The sequence below is a fragment of the Phyllopteryx taeniolatus genome, chromosome 4 (genome assembly GCF_024500385.1).
Source record: "Phyllopteryx taeniolatus isolate TA_2022b chromosome 4, UOR_Ptae_1.2, whole genome shotgun sequence".
Taxonomy (NCBI): domain Eukaryota; kingdom Metazoa; phylum Chordata; class Actinopteri; order Syngnathiformes; family Syngnathidae; genus Phyllopteryx; species Phyllopteryx taeniolatus.
Window position 1 is genome coordinate 24,570,620 of NC_084505.1, and position 20,853 is coordinate 24,591,472.

Sequence of the window (20,853 nt, forward strand, 5' to 3'; positions counted from 1 at the left end):
TGGGGTCTTGCCAATGAGTCTTTTATAGGTTAACATGGACCTGGATTGTAGTTGGACTGTACATTTTAATAGAAAGCACAAATTACTTCTTTTCAACTCTTCCTCATCCCTGTCAAGCTGCCCAACTCTTCTCACCGCCATAGATCACACCCAACAGTGTCATCAATTAGCAAATCCATGTTGCAATAAACCTCAAGTCCCTTGAGACGTCCTCCTCCTCTTCCTCTATCAGAAGATGGGAGTGGGCGCGCCCGGCACTTACTCACACTTGAAACCAATTTCATCCCCTCGCAGCTCAGCTCCACCCAGGAGATGTAAGGGGAACAAAATGTCCCACTCATCACCGTCCGTGGTTCCAAAAATCCCTCTTATTTCCTCAGCGTTTGTTTCTTGACAGGTGGTCACCAGTAACGGTTGAAATCGCGGAGGAATTTACAATAGGATATTATCACAATATTTTTGCCAACAATAGCAGTATTATACTTAGCACGATTAACTGTCCCTTGCACACCGTTTTTTATGGCGAATCTTTAAAATGGTCAGCAAACATTTCACGCCATCCTCTGTCCACGTTAGGCTAAAAACCTTTGTAATTTAGCATCACGCTTCTGTCTACGATAATTGGTTCCAGTCTGGTCGAATTTCTCAGGAGTTTGATCAAGATACAAGATTGTGGAGTCGATGTATTAGTGTTTCCTTATCCTTGTCGAATCTTTGAAGTGGCCATCAGATTTTGACATTAGATGGCTTCAGAAAAAAAAAAAAAAAAAAAACGTCATCTCCCGGAGTCTCCTGGAGACTAGCCACCGGGGAGTCATGGTGAAATTTAAGTTGTTCGATTTCATTGGTGACCTTTTGGAGACTCCTTTCCATACGCTCTATATAGAGAACAAAGCTTAACGTCACAATACTCCGATCAATCGTCACCAAAATTGGTGGACCTCTGTATTTATGCCCATTACAACCTCTAAAAATATCAGAATGATCGCCCCACTATTTTGGAATTTATGGTTGTGAAAGCATTTTTCTCATTATAGAGGATTGTCCTGGCGCCCATATTGTGGCGGCTTAGCACGGAGGACCACCGCCGACATTTTGGGACACTTCGCCCATTTGAGACTTTGACAGCAAAAGAAAATAATACTCACTGTTAAATTATTAGAGACCTAAGGAGTATCTTCTTTTTTTCTGATAAACTCTCAAATGGGCAAGGGTAAAACAATTATTTTTTTTAAATAATCGTTCTATAGTGTGGATTGCTATCTCGTCAGCAGAAGCTCAACCACACATTGCTGTACTTGGACATCGAGACCAACTGTATCAACACGTAATGCATCAGTATGTCCCTCCCCTGGTCTCCAGTGTTGGAGTGCAGTCAATTCTGCTGCTATCCTTTAGTAGGCACGTTATTTGTGGGAACCTTTCGCACAGCAGCACTGCATTACTTAACCTTCTTGGTGAAAGGAGCAGATACTTCTAGCCCTTGTGTAATGTCCACCTGCTTCTCCAAATGCAACATGTTTGCTATCGATACATTTTAGTTGGCAATGCTATTTCTGCTACATTGATCTTTTCCTGGAGCTGTTTTACTCGATAAACTCATCAAAAGTTTTTGTGATATTAATTGGTCTTCATAGCCAATAAAAATCAAACATCTAAGTTGGCCTTTTAGATTGAAACGCCCGTGCAAGACTCATAAGATCAATAGAAACGTACATACTGTATATAGATATGTGCCCTCATCTCCCTCTCATGTATCAGGCTGCTTCTGTGCATGTGTCCATTTCATCGTAAGCAGCAAAAGTTCAGCGAGGGGCAAGCAGCTCCAGGCCTTTGTAATCGCCTGTCGAGTGGAGGATGAGTGCATTGTTCTGCATGTAGATCACCTCTGACACCTTTTATGTTTGAAGACCACCTTCTCACACTCCCCCTCTTCTCAGTTACGATAAGCACCAGCCACTAATTAGACACACACTGAAATTAGCCCGATCCGTGGTGTTATCGCAACGGATCGCACCTGTTGTTCCAGGAAGCTGATAAAAGGCCAAGGGATAAACACACACTTAATCTACTATAAGTGTTAAACCCTGTGTGTGTGTGTGTCTGTGTGTGTGTGTGTGTGTGTGTGAGGTGTATAGGGCGCCTTGTTAATAAGTATTCACACAATTCCTTGCACACGTCCACAACACCATAAAATACGTTCCTACTGAGAGCAACTGTGTCATGTTACAGTAATTCTCAAAAACTGTTTTATAGCAAACTACTGTAGCTCATGAAAACACACCACAAATGTCTGTTACACAACAGGTTTAGTACCAGAAATGTACGTTAGTCTGTATGCGGTATGCGAATATTACGACGGTCAAGACAAACGTTTTGATTTTACAAAATTCTAAGTTCTACTTGCACCATTTAAGTTAAGAGTTAATAGTTTTTTAGGGCAAGTGACCCCGTTTGAAACATCACAGGAATTTTGACACAGCAGACAAGACGAAAGGGTAGACAAGCTATGTTGAGAAATAGTTATACCGTTTTACTCTAATTAGAAGGCATTTTTTTGACCAGATTTTCTACAAAAAGTTCTACAAAAAGGCCTTTTTTTTTTCCAAGACAAAAAAAGTCAATTAGAGGTGCAATGATTAATCAACTAATTGATTATCAAATTAATCAACAATGATTTTTTATAATTGATTAATCATTTTAGAGACCTTAATATTGCAAATTATATTTATTTATTTATTATTTCTTAAGAGATTTACAAAAATCTTATTTTACTTTGAAACACAATTACCAAAATCTTAGCCTATTTTCTGGCATGTTATGGACCAAACCAGTTACTGAATTAAAAATCAATTTATGTTTGTGCATTTTCCGCAATGTCAATTTGAAATAATGTCCTGTTTTTGAATAAAGGAATGGAAATTTGTTTTTGTTTTTTTCAATCCATTCATTAGTAAAAAAAAATAATAATAATAATAATCAACAGATGAATCGGTTATTTAAATAATCGTTAGTTGCACCCCTAAACTCAATTCCTGTCAAGCTAACATCCTCTTACAATGAGTACTATGTAATCTTCCAGTGCCTGGAGCAGACTCTATCAAAGTACAAATGAAGTTTGCATGCCCGCGTCGGCTCAGCCTTTACAGGATTTATGACCGTTGGGTCAACCACACACAGACGCGCACTTTCTCCTCCGCTTGGCCATATCACAGTGAGACAGTACCCGGCTTGTCGCCTCATTTCGAGTAGTAACACCTGGTCCAAAGTCAAGAGGCAGAGACATGTGGTGCAGTCACTCTTGACTGTATTCATGAGCCACTACAAGGCTATCGCTCTGTAGGGTCGTTTTGCACGAGGAGGATGTAAACATTCACTGGCGTCTGCGGAGTCTCCGGGGAGAGTCCTCAAGGTCCGGACCTGGGTACTCTTGTACCAGCCAGTGTTTGGATAAATAGTGGCCCGTTCTTTTTAGGGAAATCAAGGTTCATTTTGGTCCTTGCTATTTCTGTCACTAATTGCACATATCATCTCCATCTTTACAGGGGACAGAGAGCCTTTCAGGTTTTCCCAAAGATCAGGAGTGGCTGGACCATCTAAACCACATCCTCCAGCAGAAGGTTGGTCTTATCTCTATCCATTGATCGTCATATAAGGTTGATATTTTAAAGTCCTCAATACAGTCTGTGTATGAAGAATTGCATTTGAATGATAATCGGGAATTTCACAAAGTGTAAGTTTTCAACATTTTTGCGCAGACCTAAATTTTTATTATTTTTTTAAATGCATTTTTCGGCGTGTCTCTTTTTTATGACATCACAGTGTGTACCTTAATCTCTTTAGCCCATTGTGTTTTTTGTTGTGTTGGTGAATTGTCCTCCCCAACATACAAATCTTGTCAGACTGCTCAGACTTCAACATGCTTCCTTAACATCAATGTACTACCGTATTTTCACGACCCTAAAGCGCACTTAAAAGTCTTAAATTTTCTCCAAAATGGACGGGGCGCCTTATGTGTGCACCGAGTTCCAAAATCTTTAAATGTTGTTGTTGTGACTTTAATGAGTGCTCCGCTTGACTGACTGGGAACATTTCCCGCCAATACGCTGCTTATATAGAGGAAGGCGGACGTGACTGAGGACAGCATGCGGACGTAAAGGGGGAAGGGTGCACGTGACAGAGGACGCTAAAGGCACCCCCCCCAGTAGGTATATAGTTCCGGTATGTGCATCAGTTTGGCTAAGGACCCCCGAAAATGGCACCTGCGAAGAGACACGGCTTACGAAGCACAGTTTAAACTGCAAGCTATTAGTTACGCGGAGGAACATGGGAATCGAGCAGCCGCGAGAGAATTCAAGATCAACGAATCCATGGTTCGCAAGTGGAGGAAGCAGGAAAACGAGCTTTGCCAAGTCAAGAAGACGAAGCTGAGTTTCCGCGGAAACAAGGCGAGGTGGATTAATGAGCATAGAACAGCCGGGAGAAGCGTCTCTACCGTCACCATTCGACTGAGGGCAATAACGCTTGCAGAAGAAATGAAAATCGAACATTTTCAAGGAGGTCCGTCTTGGTGCTTTCGTTTTATGAAACGGCGCCATCTATCCATCCGGGCAAGGACTACTGTGGGGCGGCAATTTACGGCGGGTTACAAGGAAAACCTGGCCATTTTACGCTCCTACTGCAGTAAAAAGATCGCCGACAAACTCATCCAGCCCAACCACATCACCAACATGGACGAGTTGCCGCTAACTTTAGACATCCGGGTGAACCACACTTTAGAGAAGAACGGGGCCACCACGGTAGCGATACGCACAACAGGGCATAAGAAGTCGGCTTTTACTGTTGTGCTTGGTTGCCATGGTAATGGACAGAAACTGCCACCTATGGTGATTTTTAAGAGGAAGACGCTGCCTAAAGAAATGTTTCCAGCCGAGGTCATCGTTTAGGCCAATCAAAAGGGCTGGATGGACGAGGAGAAAATGAGAGAGTGGCTGAGTGAGGTGTACATAAAGAGACCGGATGTTTTTTTTCCACGCGTCACCATCCCTGTTGATCTGTGACTCCATGCGCGCCCATCTCACAGCCGCTGTGAAAAACCAAGTGCAACTAAGACTGGGAGGCAACGCCGGGCGAGTTACGCCACCTTATGTGAATGGATTGTGGATGCTTGGGCTAAGGTACCTACTTTGACTGTTGTCCGAGCTTTCGCGAAAGCCGGCATCATTGCTGAACAGCCCCCCGGCAACGAGACTGACTCTGACAATGACGAGAGGGAACACGGCGTGTTTGTTGGAGAACTTGCCCAGCTGTTCATTTCGGATACAGAAGATGAGGACTTTGTTGACGTGAGTACATTGTTAAATACTTCAATAAAGTACAACCGAACTCAGTTTTGCTCCCGCTGCCTTTTTAAAAACATTGTTTTAGCGTGCATGCATGCTACCGTATGTTTTAAGCGAGCAAATGTTTTACCATGCCTGCGCCCAAAAGTACGGTGTGCCTTATGTATGTGTTAAATACAGAAATAGGCCCCGTAACTGAGACTGCCCCTTTTAATACGGTGCGCCCTATGGTCGTGAAAATACGGTACTTTCCTATTAGACACGGTTTTGGCACCATCTTGTGGCATCTAAGGGCATTTCAGAAAGACCACAAAAAACACCAATAGGTGAGTTTATCAGCAAATAGCTGTGGATAGGTTCCACAGAAACAAATTAATTTGTGAGTCGTATACAACAGCAAACATAATGTGGCATGTCAACTTGTTTTGGCTCACATCTCCACTGCCAGACATGCCCAAGAACTACGGTGGCCCCCAAGGGTCAAAAAGGCTCAATATCGGATATGTGGACCCAGAAGGTGTTGCAAGTCCATGTGTTAGAGGGTGTCATCGTTGATTCGCCCGGGGGACTCTGGTAACCCACGCTAAGCCTCACTGTAAGGGGTTACAGCGCCACCTCTTGCTTTGGCATGCATTTGACTCTTTCGCCTTTTCACAACCAACAAAATAATTGAACAATATCCATGTACTTGTGTGGACATGGGCCTGAGAGGAACAGCTGTATCTTCCCCGGAAAAAAAACGAAAGAAAGAAACTCCGGCCACTCATCTGCGAGCGCTCTGCAGGAGCTGTACTGAAGCGCTGTCAACGTCTGCTCGCTGTGATATGTGTTTGATTGAGTGTAGCTCTGCGTGTGTGTGTGTATCTCTGTATATGTGTGTGTATGTCTCTTTCTGTGTGTGTGTGTGTGTGTGTGTGTGCGCGCGTCTCTCTCGTCAGTGTTCTTGTCAGAGGCTGCCGCAGGCACTCATGCGTCGCCTCCGCACCACGACACACACCAGGCACAGTTCTGTTGTTCCCCAGATCTTCCTCTGACCTTTCCACCTTCCTCTCCCCCTCCCACACTAACACACATACTCGACACTCTACTTGAATCCATGTTTTTCCCTTCTAGGTGGACAGCTTTCAGTCCCTGTTCTCTGTCTATCTCTGCCATCCTGCCCTGTCCCACATTTCTCTCTCTCATTCTCTCTCTCTCTGGCTCAGACCCCGAGGCAGCTTGTTAGTGGGGAACTAAATATTGATTTGGCAGGCCTGTCGATGCCGGGAGAATGAGCTAGTGTTCACTAGAGACCTCGACACCGGCAGCCTGCTATCGACGTTTTCCGTGGGCAGAACAGGGGTGATGGAGGGGAGGGGTGGTGGCAAGGAAGAGAGGAGCGGAGTATGACAAGCCTGAGACTTGCCCCCGGGTCCCTATGGGGACCACTGGGACCCTTGTAGTCAACCCCCCCTCCAGCAGACTTTTTTTTTTGCTGCTTTCAAGTCCATCTTGTTCTCTTTTCTTTACTTATTTATTTATTTGGAGTTTTCAGCTCTCTTCTCAATCTGGCTTGTTCCACTCATCTCCGTTTTTGTCGAGGGAAATAGTTGTTTTTTTTTTTATTTGCTCTTTTGCGGTTCGGCATTAGCGCATTCACCTATTTGCAGTTTTTGGGGGAACCTTTCCTCTGTTATTCTCTGAAAAACTCACCTATTCGCTTTTTTGTGCTTAGGCCAAAGCAATAACAGTTTTACTTTAGTACCATCTGGGGGCATCTTGGTGCCAGTGTACTCTTGAATTGAGTTGAGGAGCTTCATTTAGACAAAATGTAGTTTTTTGCTGTCATCTTGTGACACCTATAGGCAATTACAAACCCTTTTGGGGGTGTGACAATTCCTTGTGAGTTTTGACTATTTGCGGCAGGGCTCGGTCCCTTTCCCCTATCAATAGCTGCGGTTTACTGTACACACAGCCATTTTGAACATCTTAATCCATTTTTAGAATGTGAGCGACACCACTGGTGACGAGGATAAAATCGACAATTGTGTGCTTATTGCTCTTACAGTGTGTGGTGTAGATGACTAACACAGTACAACATACACATAACGATGCATAAGCTGACGTGGTACCAAAACTGACCTCTGAGAGGCAGAACGGTGCCACGGGGTTTCTGGACTGCTGGAAAATTCAAAGAAGAATGAATAGTCGTCGTAGAAGACAGAGGATTGCGCCTTTACGGTCATTGACAGACCGGGAAGGGAAAATCACTCTTAACACACCCCACATCACAGGCTAATCACTAAATCGGGCCTTTGCTGACTTTGATCGCAAAGGAAGGAAAATGTTTAAACTCAGCCCGATTTTCGGTACGCGTGTACCTCGTTAATTGGATATTTTTCCGTTTCACGTCACAATCTTGGCCAAACTCACATCAGGATTTGCAGTTGGAAATATTGAACTAACATTTACGATTGTCGGCTCCAGCTGTTTTCCGAGCAGATCCGGGAGGGAGAATCTCTCTTAATACAATCCACACCCCAGACCACAGGATAATCACGCAGAATAATCTTTCAGAGAAATCCGATAATCAGGGTTTTGCTGACTTTGATAGCAGGGCGAGGGAAAATGCTCAAATTTGGCCCGATTAGGACTGTGTAGGTGTATATACCCCACTTAAGCCCTCCGTCTAACCCTTGTCCCCTGAACAAGCAGAACAAGCAGTTGTAAGGACCTGCTTGTCAAAGAAAAAAAGTGAGCTACCACTCTACACCCGCATGTCTTCTTCTCCTCCCTGTCATTGCTTATGAAAAGCTCACCGAGCAGAACATCTGTGAAGTAGCCTCGCCCCGCCTGTCACCCTGCCCGTGACACTAATAGCACTCTGCCCTAATGGTGATATCATCCCACCGCGGAGCCCCACTTCCAAAAATACGAAGACACAGAGGAAGACCGAAATAGACAGATGAGGAGGAGAAGACGAGTGTCCTTAACTGGCTGGGTGATGATGATGTCTGTTGGCGTAGCCTCCTCTTGTCACTGGCAGAGTCTAATAGAGCTGCCAGTGGGACGGCGCTTTATTATCTCAGTGGCCCTGTCAATAGTCGAGCCATCAGTCATTCAGTCGGTGTGTGCGTGTTCGCGTGCCGGTGAGGGCCATTGTTCTCCATGGCTGTCATGTTCAGCCACATGTCAACATAACAAGAGCGGCAAACGGCCAACAGACGCGAGGTGTGGTGTCTTTCTGCTAAAGGAGTAGCATCACAGCCCGGCCACTCAAAGCCGTATAAAATATGGAATTCATCTCGTGTAGAAACGGCAATTAAAATGCTTTTTTAACTCAATATTGTAATTAAAAGTCAGATACAGTGTTACCGTGACTAACAAGTTTTAATTCGTTCCATGACTGAATTTACTCTTATACAAATAAAATTGTCCCCATGGAAATTAACTGGAATGCCATTAATCAGTTCCAACCCTCAAAACAACAAAACATTTTATTATGCATTTTAATAAAGAAAAATAGCATTGTACTTTTTTAAAACAGAATGTAAAGAAATAAACTGTTTTTATAAAGTGTAATTACTCTATGTACTGTAGTATTTGTGAGGTGAATGTGTGACTTTAATAGGCGGGGCCTCATGAGTGACTTCATGAGCTAGACTCGGTTAGGCTGGTTATTAGCCGGGTTTTTATGCAGACTTTTTTGTCATTCCAATGGAATTCAATCCGATCGGAGATCTCTGGTCAACTATTTACATGTGACGTGATATATTCCAATCGGGTGTATAACCCTAACCCACAACATTTAATCGGTACAGGGATGCGACACTCACACATCAAAAAAAATATATATATATATGTAATGGGCAGTCAGAGTATGTAGATTTTTTTTTTTTTTTTTTTTTGTGGGAGGGGCACCCTGTATGAATTGAATATTTAAAGATAGCTCGGACAAACAATCCTAAAGCCTGCTTACCACTGAGCACAACCAAACACAACTGGAGTCAACCATCGCGAAAAACTTCGTCAGCGACTCTTTACCGCACACGAAGCAATTAAGTACCTCACAACAATTGATGTGCTGCAACTTGTATCCAGTTTTGAGGCTCCACATACAATACTGTACTGTTTTTTTGTTGTTGTTGTTGTTTTTGAACCACAAAAACATGGTGCTATTGTCAAGGAAGAAAACTCATGTAATTATGTGGAAAACAGGCAAACTCCAAACAGGAAGGCCGGAGCCGAGATCCAAAACCTGACCCTCAGAATTGTGAGGCAGATGTTCTAACCTCTAGTCTCCCCTGCTGCCTTTCCCACAACATGTAACCACAATTATCTAGTTGATGTTCAATCAAGTTTGACAATGTTGAAAAGTTGATACAATTCACTCATCAAACAAATCCCAAATTGCTCACTTCTGATGGCGGGCTAATGGAATCAAAGCCTACGCCGGTCAGTGGAGAGCCACCACGAGCGGCACTCTGCAGCTAGAATCGAGGGATGGCGCTGTATAATAATCATGAGCAGGCCGGGGGGGTGCTGTATGGCTCCACCGCAGCCCACCATGAATAATGCCAGCGGTGAAGATGGAGTGTCCATGTGGGCCACGGGGTCCAGGCACCAGCCCAGGGAAGCATTGATTTAATTGCCTTTGGTTTATTTGTGGAGTCCTAATTATTGAATAGAGGTAGATTTTAATGGGCCAAGTCTTTATGAAGACAGGGAAATGACTGGCTTCTGCTGCTGGCCAATAATGAAACGGAGAACAGCGTGCACCTAAACACACACATTCCCTCCAGATCATTTTTCAGACTCATTTCGCACACACACACGCACGTCTCTAGCCTCATGACAGTATATTAACATTTAAAAAGTCATTGGGTCTGTTGATTTCTTTACGAGAGGACAGTGGTTTACTGGAGCGGGGCGACGCCAAGGGCCCGCTAATATTTACTCCCCAATCACACCCCGGGGAGACCTCTGAGGATCACTTCTTATCAGCCTCGGAACCATAACAAGCAGGTGAACATTTGGCCGGCCGTGTAGAGACAAGCTGGACCAATCTGGAAGGGGGCTCGCTATAAAACGTCAAAGGCCTATATGGATTGGCTACAGGGCTGACATAACTCCTTTCATTTTAAAAGCCTATTGAACTTATTGGGGGGGGGCTGTAGCTCACTGCTGCTAAATAATACACTTAATTTGCATTGCCACAGCCGGTTACATCATTATTCCTCTGCGCTAAACAAATCAAAGACGCCGCCGCGACTTGGAATAAAAAGAAACTTTTATTGTTATTATCATCGCTGTCGATGCAGCGCGTCGTGTTGTGTCGCTCATTATGGCTCGGTAATGACAAGGAACAGCTCCAAGTCGGCGCTCTTCTCCCAAGGAAAGTGACTCTAATTAAGCTTCGTTTAATTATTGAACTAATTAAATCTTTTTGGGTGCCACTAAGTGTGTTTGTATGCGTGCAGCGGGGACTGGAGCCCGTGGCTTTGTTACGGTAAATATGTCACAACACAGTGGCAGGGATAAGGAGGAGACTCCAGAGAAGATGCTTATTTTTTTTCCACGAGCCCAGATGGAGTTATTTGGCTTGTTAAAGTGGCTTTTGAAAGTAGAAGTATCATCACGTGGAGCATTTCTGTGTGTTTTTATGTGCCATTAACCTGTCTGTGTTCTTAGTAAACATCAGAAGCTGCAGCACAGCGTCGGCCACATTTTAAGGGGATGTGTGAAAACACTAGGAGCAAGTTGATAAATTGAATGATACTTAACATGGATTTACATGTTTTCTCCCCCATTGAAACCAATGGAAATTGAAATCCCATACTGCATTTACCATTATGTCGTGGCTCATCATTTGCTATGTCACGGATTTTTAAGCCATTGGTTTTGTTTTTTTGTGGATTTTTACAGTACGTCTTGTACAGGCAAATCCAGATTTACAGTTGTGCGCTTTCACTGTAGTACCACGTTGTGTTAGTGTATCATGTTTAATTCTTGTGTGTTTTATGTCAGTTTTACAGTAAACTTCAACTGGGAGTGACAAACACTGCAGATCCAAGTGCCCAATTCCAGTGGAAATAATTTTAGATCCGTTTTTTTTTTTTTCTTTTTTCTATACAATTCAAGTGACACAAATCCAATATAGTGTTTACATTGACGGTACACACAAAACATCTTACATGTGCCGACACCCAAACTGAATATAAGTAACTACACAATTGTCAACAGCAGGCAGGAAACAAAAAGACAGTACATAAAAATAAATAATACAGATATTAAATATTACATAGTGTTTGCATGTTTAGCAATCATTTTGATTATTTACTGTAGCATATTATTATAGAGACTGATTTCTTTTACTGTAGTTTAGTTTTAGAGCGGGTGCTTTTTTAATGTGTGTTTATATGTTGTTTGGGCATATGCAGGTGTGTATTTGTCATCTGATTTTTACTCCATATTTGCACTGATTCCAATCTGAAAATCCCCGGGCACTGTGTATTTTTTTATTTCCTCTTTACGCTGCCACTTCGCAAATCCAAAATATACCACTTGAGCTGGAAAACATCAGAATTGTGTCACCTGGACAGCAGTGTAAATCCAGCTAAGAAATAACGACAACTGTCATATGATTCAAGTGTGAAACAAAGTCGACCGGTGTGTCGACCGGTGACTCTTTTGACAGTGAGATGAACTTCTGTAGTGGCATCCAATCAAATATATAGATTAAAGCCAAAGAAAACGCAAACCACACTTGTGGAGTTAATCCTCCAGATGGCCACTGAGCTGAACTCCCACAAGAGGCGCCGAAGTCTCGCGGGATTTGTAAAGTCTGGCCTTTTAGCAGTGTATTTGTCCAAATGGCACAACATTTTGGACTTGTTCTATTTCCAACTGTTTTACTTGATAGTGTGCCGCAAGTACAAACCCTGATGTTGATCCTTCCGCTGCTTCTTGGCACATTACCCCCGGCCAGTGAGCCGTGCTGAAGTCGCCAGCGTCTTCTTGATTGCTAAATCCTACCCAAGGGTTGCATCTCCTTTGTATGGATATCACCTTTCTATATTTAAACCCCAGCGGTGCCTGGATCACCTCATTTTCACACCTAATGAGTGTAGCAACCTGAAACAAAGCGCCGGTGCTTCCCTGTGTTTAATCTGGGGTGTATTTAGGTCAGATCCCTAACAAATGCACGTTGCACACTGAAAATGATGTTTCCAAACAACGTATCAAGCACAGGAGAGTTTTTTTTAATTACAGTACGTGTGGCCCCAAGTGTCCAATTCCCTTTCATATCCGTCTCTTGTGGCTTAAAGGGGAGAAAGGAGGGATCGGCTCCGTTGCAGGGGTATGTAATTATGAAGGAGAGAATAGGCTTGTGTGCGCTGCAGTGCTTCTCTTACCTGAGCCCCACTTTGCAAATGTGACATATTCATTATCGGAGATAATCAAATGCAAGTTTTTTATACGGTGATGCCTTTGTGCTTGGACTTTTTAAATCTATTTATCACCCTTGTTGTTGTTGTTGTTATTATTCCCCTGTTTGATTCATTTGATTTTCAAACAAAAGTGAGAAGATCAAAGATCAGCACTTGTTCCCCTCCACCCAACCCCCCGCCCCCTCCTTTTTCTCCTCACCTTGGATGGTGGCCTACATCAGGGATGCCTCCAAAATCGGGGACAACAATTTATTTCAGAAATTATGCTCCTAGGAGGTAAACAGAAGTGTAGTGGTTCACATAGCGGATTATTTGGCCCTAAAGTCATCTTTGCTCCCTGCTGTATAGGAAGTTATTGGATGTTTTAATAAGACAGCGGTGCCTCGAGATACGAGTGACCCAACTTGAGTTTTTCGGGATACAAGCGTTCATTTGACTTGTGAGCGCAAACTTGAGATGCAAGTGCTGTATGGTGGCAGTGAACGCAACACACTTCACAATGAGCAGCTGTTTGGCAAATGAATAATTAATCCAAAAAATAGTTTTCAAGCTATTAAATGCAACTCAGTTAAAGTTTACTAAACTAAACAAAACAAAGAGAATTGCACATTGTGTATTTGTAACAACCAAACGACTTTGCATTAAGAACGGCCCGCCAGCTTATAATGGAAAATGTCATAGACATGCTAATACTAATAGTTAACATCAATAGTTGCGGTTTTAGAAGAAGTTGAGGGAAGTGGAGTGTGAAGTGTAGTAGTCACATGTGTTTTTGTAAAGGATAAAGAATATCCATCCGTCAGTTTTTTTGTTTTTTTCTTTCTTTTACGCTTATAGGGTTGCGGGTATGCTGAAAGTCCTTCCAGGCAAGAGGCGGGGTACATCCTGCACTGGTCGCTAGCCTCATACGGAGTCACATATAGACAAACAACCATTCACATCTATGGACAATTTAGTCTTCAATTAACCTAACATGCATGTTTCTGGAATGTGGGAGGAAACCGGAGAAACGGGAAGAACACACAAACTCTACACAGGAAGGCCAGAGCCCAGGTTTGAACCTGAAACCTCAGAACTGTGGATGTGCTAACTAGTCAGCAGTTATATATGCCGAATATTACAGCATTTTACAGTCACACAGTAGTACGACAAAAATAAGTATGTTCTTCCGTTTGTTTGCATGGCTGTATTATACTGCCTCCTGGTGGCCAAGGTCAGCACACCAGAAGGAACAGCACAATGGAACGACTTGCAGCATTAAGTCATGATGCACGAATTGTTTAATTCTTTACATTATATTTAATTACAATGCCATGAAAAAGTATTGGCCCCCTTCTCAAATTATATTTTTGCATAGTTTTCCCACTTTGTTTAATAGCAAACAAAATATCAGACAAATTTAAACCAAGTGAACTTAAAATGCTGTTTTTAAATGATGATTTCATTTATTAAGAAAAAAAGTATTCAGTTACTTGGCCCTGTGTGGAAAAGTAATGGCCCCCTAAACCTAATAACTGGTTAACCCATACTCAGCACCAACATCTGAAATCAAGCGTTTTCAATAACTGGTAATGAGCCTTTCACATCTCTGTCCTTGCAGAATTGTTTTAATTTAGCAAAAATGGAAGGTTCTTGAGCATGAATGGTTTTTTTAAGGTCATGCTACTGCATTGCAATCGGATTCAAGTCCGGACTTTGACTAGGCCACCCCGAAACATTCATTCTGTTTTTTAAGCCATTCAGAAGTTGAGTTGCTGGTGCATTTTGGATCGTTATCCTGCTACAGAACCTAAGTCCGCTTTAGCTTGAGGTCATTAACTGATGGCTGAACAGTCTCCTTCAGGATTTTCTGTTAAAAAGGCAGAATTCCTAGTTCCATCAATCACAGTAAGTTGTCCAGGTCCTGAAGGAGCAAAGCAGCCAAGGACCATCACATCACCATTTAAAAACAGTATTTTAAGTTAATTTGGGTTATATTTGTCTAATGATCTTAAACATTAAAGTGGGGAAACTATGCAAAAGTATACGAATTTGAGAAGGGGGGTCAGTACTTTTTCACGGCACTGTATGTTATTTTAATACTCTGTTTATACAGTATTAAGTACAATATTATAGAGTGCTACTTTAGCTTATCAAAAAACACAAACATTTGCATTTGCAAGGTAACTCTTACACGCGCCTAAACTCTATGCTGTATATAGCCCGTTTTCAATTTATAGCAACTGTTAGATCAGGGGTCTCCAACCTGTGGCTCTGGAGCCACATGGGACTATTTCATCCTTCTGCTGTGGCTCTCTGTGAGTTTGGAACTAAATTGAATATTTAATTTAAATGTATTTATTATTTTTTCCTATTTCATAAGTAATTCTAAAATTTAAGATTATGGTGCTCCAAACGGCACGGTGGGCGACTGGTTAGAGTGTCTGCCTCACAGTTCTGAGGAACTGGGTTCAATCCCCGGCCCCGCCTGTGTGGAGTTTGCATGTTCTCCCCGTGCCTGCTTGGGTTTTCTCCGGGCACTCCGGTTTCCTCCCACATCCCAAAAACATGCATGGTAGGTTAACTGACAACTCTAAATTGCCCGTAGGTGTGAATGTGAGTGCGAATGGTTGTTTGTTTATATGTGCCCTGCGATTGGCTGACAACCGGTTCAGGGTGTACCCTGCCTCCTGCCCGATGATAGCTGGGATAGGCTCCAGCACGCCCGCGACCCACGTGAGGAGAAGCGGCTCAGAAAATGGTTGGATGGATGGATGGTGCTCCAAACACAAATGCCGGCCCACCTATGTCATCTTGTTTTTTTTATAAGCACCGGCTCCACGGGTGTGAGGCGTTATGGTAAAATTGTCTCTGCGTAGGGCAAACCACTGGAAATGTAAATAACTAAGAATGCTGTTGTACGTATCAGAACCCTGACACTCTTCTATGAAACTGGAACATTTTTTCCATTTTCCATCAAGAGCATAGCATTGACTAGCAAATAGTGTTTCAAAAACTCTGAGTCGATGACGACTGGAAAAATTTAGCTGGCTGAGATTTTATACAAAAGCTCCGCAGTCAAGCGTTGGCAAATACTTAAAATTGTTATTTTGTTTTGACAATATCCTTAATTTCTCAGTTAATGATGACTAAATTCAGTGCAATGTTTGCTGATGAAAATACGGGGGGGGGGGGGGTTCGGCCATGGGAGGGAGCTGTACTCTTCTGTATGTCATTAGTTTAATTAATTAAATAATTCAATCATTGTCTGTATCACAGTGCACTTACTGCGGCCCCGCTACATCGAAGATTTTCCTTGTATCTACTTGTCTATCATGGAAATTCCCGCTACATCATGGAAATCAGCGGCTTATAGCGATCATTAATTAGGTTTTTACTTTCTGTAATGGCCTCCATGGAGGAAAGGAGAGCACCCTCGCTGTTTAACTGTTGATTGAATACCTGGAGAACAGTCAAACACATGCAGGGGCTGCTGTTGACCATAGCTCACAGGCAGACTCACCAACGTCAGCGTGTGATTTTTATAACGGCACATACGTACAGTACAGTATTTTTTTATACATTTTCTGCTTGTAATTTTGGAGACTGTTTAAATACATTTACAGTGTGTTTAAAACATGTTTTAATATGTTTAAACATTTTAAGTGTGGGAGTTGGAAATTATTATTTTTTTTTATCATCTATTGCAAATTTTCACCGATAGCGAGTTGGTTGAATGTTGCCTGTTTTTGACTCTCTCGATCCATCCTCCCTAGCCTGTTCTCGTTTTAGATATTCAGCAGCCTGACACAGTCACCCAAATTGAGCCCTTGACAATAATTGTGGTAACCTGTTCCGAGGGAAAAGACAAAAGACGAATTGATTGATCTGTCTGGTAGTGGAGTTGAGACAAGAAGGGGGGAGAAAAAAGTTGGCATGTGTAATGCCACAAGCAGACACTGGCCACTGGAGTGCCGCAAACTCTTCCGCCCTGAGGTGCGCCCCGGGCTACGGAATAGCAATGTCATTTAATTGGCTCATGAAAACACCTTTTGCTTGCACAGCCGCTGTCCTTGTCCTCACACACACACACACACGCACACTGTGTTGTCAGTGTCAGTGGCTTTCCATGTCAGTTCACTTCTAAAACATGTTCATGGAATCACAGCGAGACAAAAGTTCTGCTCTGCGGGGCCTGTTGAATAGTAATGGGCGTGAGTTATCATGGCTTAATGCTGCTGTAGCAATTTGCCTGTTGCCAACGGGGACAGGACCTTCTTGCAAAAAAAAAAAAAAAAAAAAAGCTTAGCGTGCTTTTTGACACTCGGCGCCGGCTTTCGCGCTCCGCCGAAGGGGACGGGGAGGCCCGGCTAAATCAAGTGTAGCATAACATTAGCGGCCGCCTGCTAACACCTTTGCCCTAAGCGGCCCAGGGGATGCAGGGGAGCAGCTGCACAGCCCTGTATACCTTGAAACCAGACTGCAGGGTATCAAGTGTGCAGGGGATACAAACCGAGAGCGCGTCCTTCTTGGTCCTTGTTGGTGTATCGGTTGCACAGGCCAACACAAAATCCTTCATTAAAAACAATATATTTCATAACAAAAGCCCTCTTAATGCACTGACTTACAAGTTTAATTGGTTCTGTGGCCAAGCTCGTAACGCAATTTACTCATATACTGCATCTTGAAATGTCATTAATCTGTTCCAGACCCGAAAAAAACACAACCATTTTTTGTTACGTTTTTGATTAAGAAAAACAAAAGATTGTAAAGAAATAAACTGGTAATAAATTGCAAATAAAATGGTAATAAATTTGCCTTTAAGGGATGTGGCCTACTGAGTGATGTCAGGAACTGGAGTTGGAGTCCCTCCTTGCCAGTGTTCTCATTTGTATTTGTGTGTTTGATTGATATTTTCCATTTAATAACCAGCTTAAAGTGCAATGGCGACTGTAGCTCTCCTTGTTCATGGGCAGTACTTTAATTGTTCCATTTTTTTTTCCTCCACTTCATTCAGGCGGCGGCGTATCTGAAGCTTGCCTGTTAGTCAAGGTTTGTCTAGCAACAAAAAGCAAAATAAAAATAAAAAATGTGTAAATTGAGGCTCTCGTCACTCATGGTACCATTTAAAAGCAGAAAACCACTGGCTCCTTAATGGGGACACACTGTGTAAACTTGTGCTGCAGGGAGTCGATGTCTCAGCAGGTACTTTCGGCGCTGGCGGATCTCCGAGGACCCGCGCTGTTTTTGATGTTACAGCGGACTCCCACTGCACACAAGTGCGCGCTGCCCGGCCTTGTGTTCCCTTCTCCTGTTACCTTTTAATGAAGAAGAGGCAGGTTTCCAGGGACGGGGAGACTCTTTGAATGTGTGATTTTGTTTATGAGCTTCTCGCTCTCCAGACAATAGCGCGGATTGATCTGAAGGTGGTTTTGAAGCTCACCTCTGCCATCAGGTGTCTTCGGTATGGAGACCTCTTGTTCTAATGCAAGGGGTCCTCAGTTTATGAAGAATTTGATTTGTACACAAGTCGGAAGCCAGTGATTCTCAAAGTGTGGTATGTGTACCCCTAGTGGTACGTGGGCTCCCTCTAGTTGTATGCGAAATAATCACTGCCTTTGTGCAATTTAACTTATTATTTAGGTACAATTTTCATTTAACTTCCTGCATGTACAATAGGCTACACTTTAATTGATACATCATGCAAATTTATTGTGTGGGGGGAAGAAAAAATAAAATGAGGAAAAACGTGTGGTGGTGGTCATCACCGGTGCTCGGGAGAGCATGTTCGTTAATGGATTGCTTGAGGGATGTTCTTACTTTTAATACGATACGGCTCGCAAGCAGGCAACAAAATGTTCTGTGGCCTAGCAAGTTAGTGTGAGCACTAACGGTTGTACGTAAACATGCCAGTGTTCTGTCGAATCATGCTCTAAAGCTTCGGTGTGTGCGAAGTCATTTAATTACAATAAAGTAACTTAATTACACTAAGTTAGCACCCATTATTTATGTCATGTTGTAATGTTGGTTTGACCTGACTGAAAACTTAAACTTATGTCAGTGGCCAATTATTGAACGTCTCCTTTTGTCTAAAATGCTCGAGAATACTGAAGATACTGAGTATACCGTACACGAGTCTATACAGTCATTTAAATAGACACATTGCTCCATCTTGTGATCGGATCAGTGATCGGTTATTGTTTTTTTTTAAACTCGCTCATTGGCCCCAAAAATCCTAAACGTGTAAAGCCGAGTAACAGGTGAATACAAGGGTTTATTGTACCTTCTGCCATCAAGTGGAAGAGCATTTAATTTTTCTGTCTGTCACTATGCGTCGCAGGCATAGATGGATGAAGAGACATTTGTTGTAAATTTCCAGACCAATTAAGTGCAATTGGATAATTTCCCACACAGAGGTTGAGAATCACTTTATGTATTAATTAATTAATTATTTAAGAACCTGTAGTTTCATCTAAGCAGTAATCCTCTATGTTCCGTGTTGGTGTTTGTCTGCTTCCAACAAGAAAAAGCCCATTTTCTGTTTTTCATGCGCAAAGAAAGGTCCCTAAAGGTGGGCTTGGATGAGTTTGGTATGGAAGAACCATCAAGCACCTTTTACTATCAAGGAATTTGAAAAGATTAAGGCCATATTTTTCACACTGTAGGGATTCAAAATGACGTAGGTGCACTGCACACATTTTACTGATGAGGTACTTTTTTTTTTTTGTCTTCTTCCTTTCCTCTCACCCCTTCTTCTGCCGTCACCCTGACACAACTGTGATCCCCCCCACCCCACCCCTCGCAGATCCCCTCTGCCGGCCAGCTAATGGAGGCTTTGCGTGTGAAGATGAAGGAGAGGAAAGTGCTGACAGAAGAGCTGGCCACGCTGGCAGCAGCAGCCGCAGTCAGCGAAAAAGCCTGACTCCCCGGGCTGAGGCTTGGAAAACTGTCATCCTCTTCTTCTTCTCCCCCCACCACCACCAGCCTCCCCCCGAACTTACCTCCCATCCACCCTCACCTGGCTCCGACTCGGTGGGAACTCGACCGAGCTGAGCCTCAGAGCCACTGCGGGCCGAGCTTTTGTAATGAGCCCCTCAACATCTGTGTTAAAGAAGCGCATTTTAGCCCCAAACTCCTCAATAAAGACCAGCTGTGATAAGGCAATGCTTACGCTAATTTTTTATTTCTTCTGGGGTTTTTTGGGGAGGGTTTACTTTGACACTTCAAGGACTTAAAGGGGCGGGGCTTTAACCCGGTAAATGCCAAGTCGATACTTTGACAGCCGGAATAGTCATAATAAATAATGGTATTCATGTGTACGGGATTTGATTCATTCTGTCGAACTGAAATGATCTCCTTACAGGGCACACGTAATGGAAACTTGACTTTTTAATTGTTTGTAATACAAATAGTTACGTCTCTATAGTGCCGAATTTAACAAGCGAGTAAATCTAGTGCTATCTAGTTATCTATTTCTGAAATGATGTCTGAGCGTGCACTTCTGCCCCGTTGTTATCTGTTGGCCTAATTTGCACAATAACCGCCCCCAGATTGAGTTTCTCTGCCCATGACTTGAGCAGATAGGCTGGGTGACTATCCAAAGCCACTTTCAAATGACTGCAGTGTCTGAAACACTATTGTACAGAGGCACTTCTCATGCAGAATGCCCCAAAAGGCGCACGGCTGAGACGCACCTGCTGTCACGGCAACACCAAAAGGTAAGCAGGGCTGCATTATGCTTTTTTTCCTCTCTCATGGGTCGCTGTCACAGACAGGATGCAGCATTACGGTAGCCTCTGTTGTGATCACAGGACATGTTTGTGCCTGTTTACTGGATAATTAAGTTATTGGTGTTTGTTTTTAAATGGGAACTGTTTTAATAGTTTAGATGTCTTAAAAAGCAGTTTATATTGTTTTGTTTTGGGAATACATTTTTTAATGCGTTGTTGACCTTGAAATGTTCATTCAACCTGAAGGCAGATAATTGAAAAACCACAAATGTGAAAATGAAATGTGCATTTGATATTGTTGACATGGTGACCAACTAGTTGGCACATCCTCCTCAGAGTTCAGAGGTTTTGGGTTCAAACCCAGACTCCAGT

The 20,853-nt window shown here is 42.9% G+C and overlaps 1 protein-coding gene across 3 annotated transcripts in view; it reads left to right on the top strand.

Annotated features, from left to right (window-relative positions):
- Positions 1 to 19,930, top strand: part of cntln (centlein, centrosomal protein) — a 126,508-nt gene extending 106,578 nt beyond the window's left edge. For all 3 annotated transcript variants that reach the window (XM_061770817.1, XM_061770818.1, XM_061770820.1), the window contains 2 exons: positions 3,546 to 3,620; positions 19,557 to 19,930. In XM_061770817.1, the coding sequence (XP_061626801.1) occupies positions 3,546 to 3,620; positions 19,557 to 19,673 (192 nt within the window). In that variant the 3' untranslated portion in view covers positions 19,674 to 19,930. The remainder of the gene's footprint in view (positions 1 to 3,545; positions 3,621 to 19,556) is intronic.
- Positions 19,931 to 20,853: the final 923 nt, after the last annotated feature.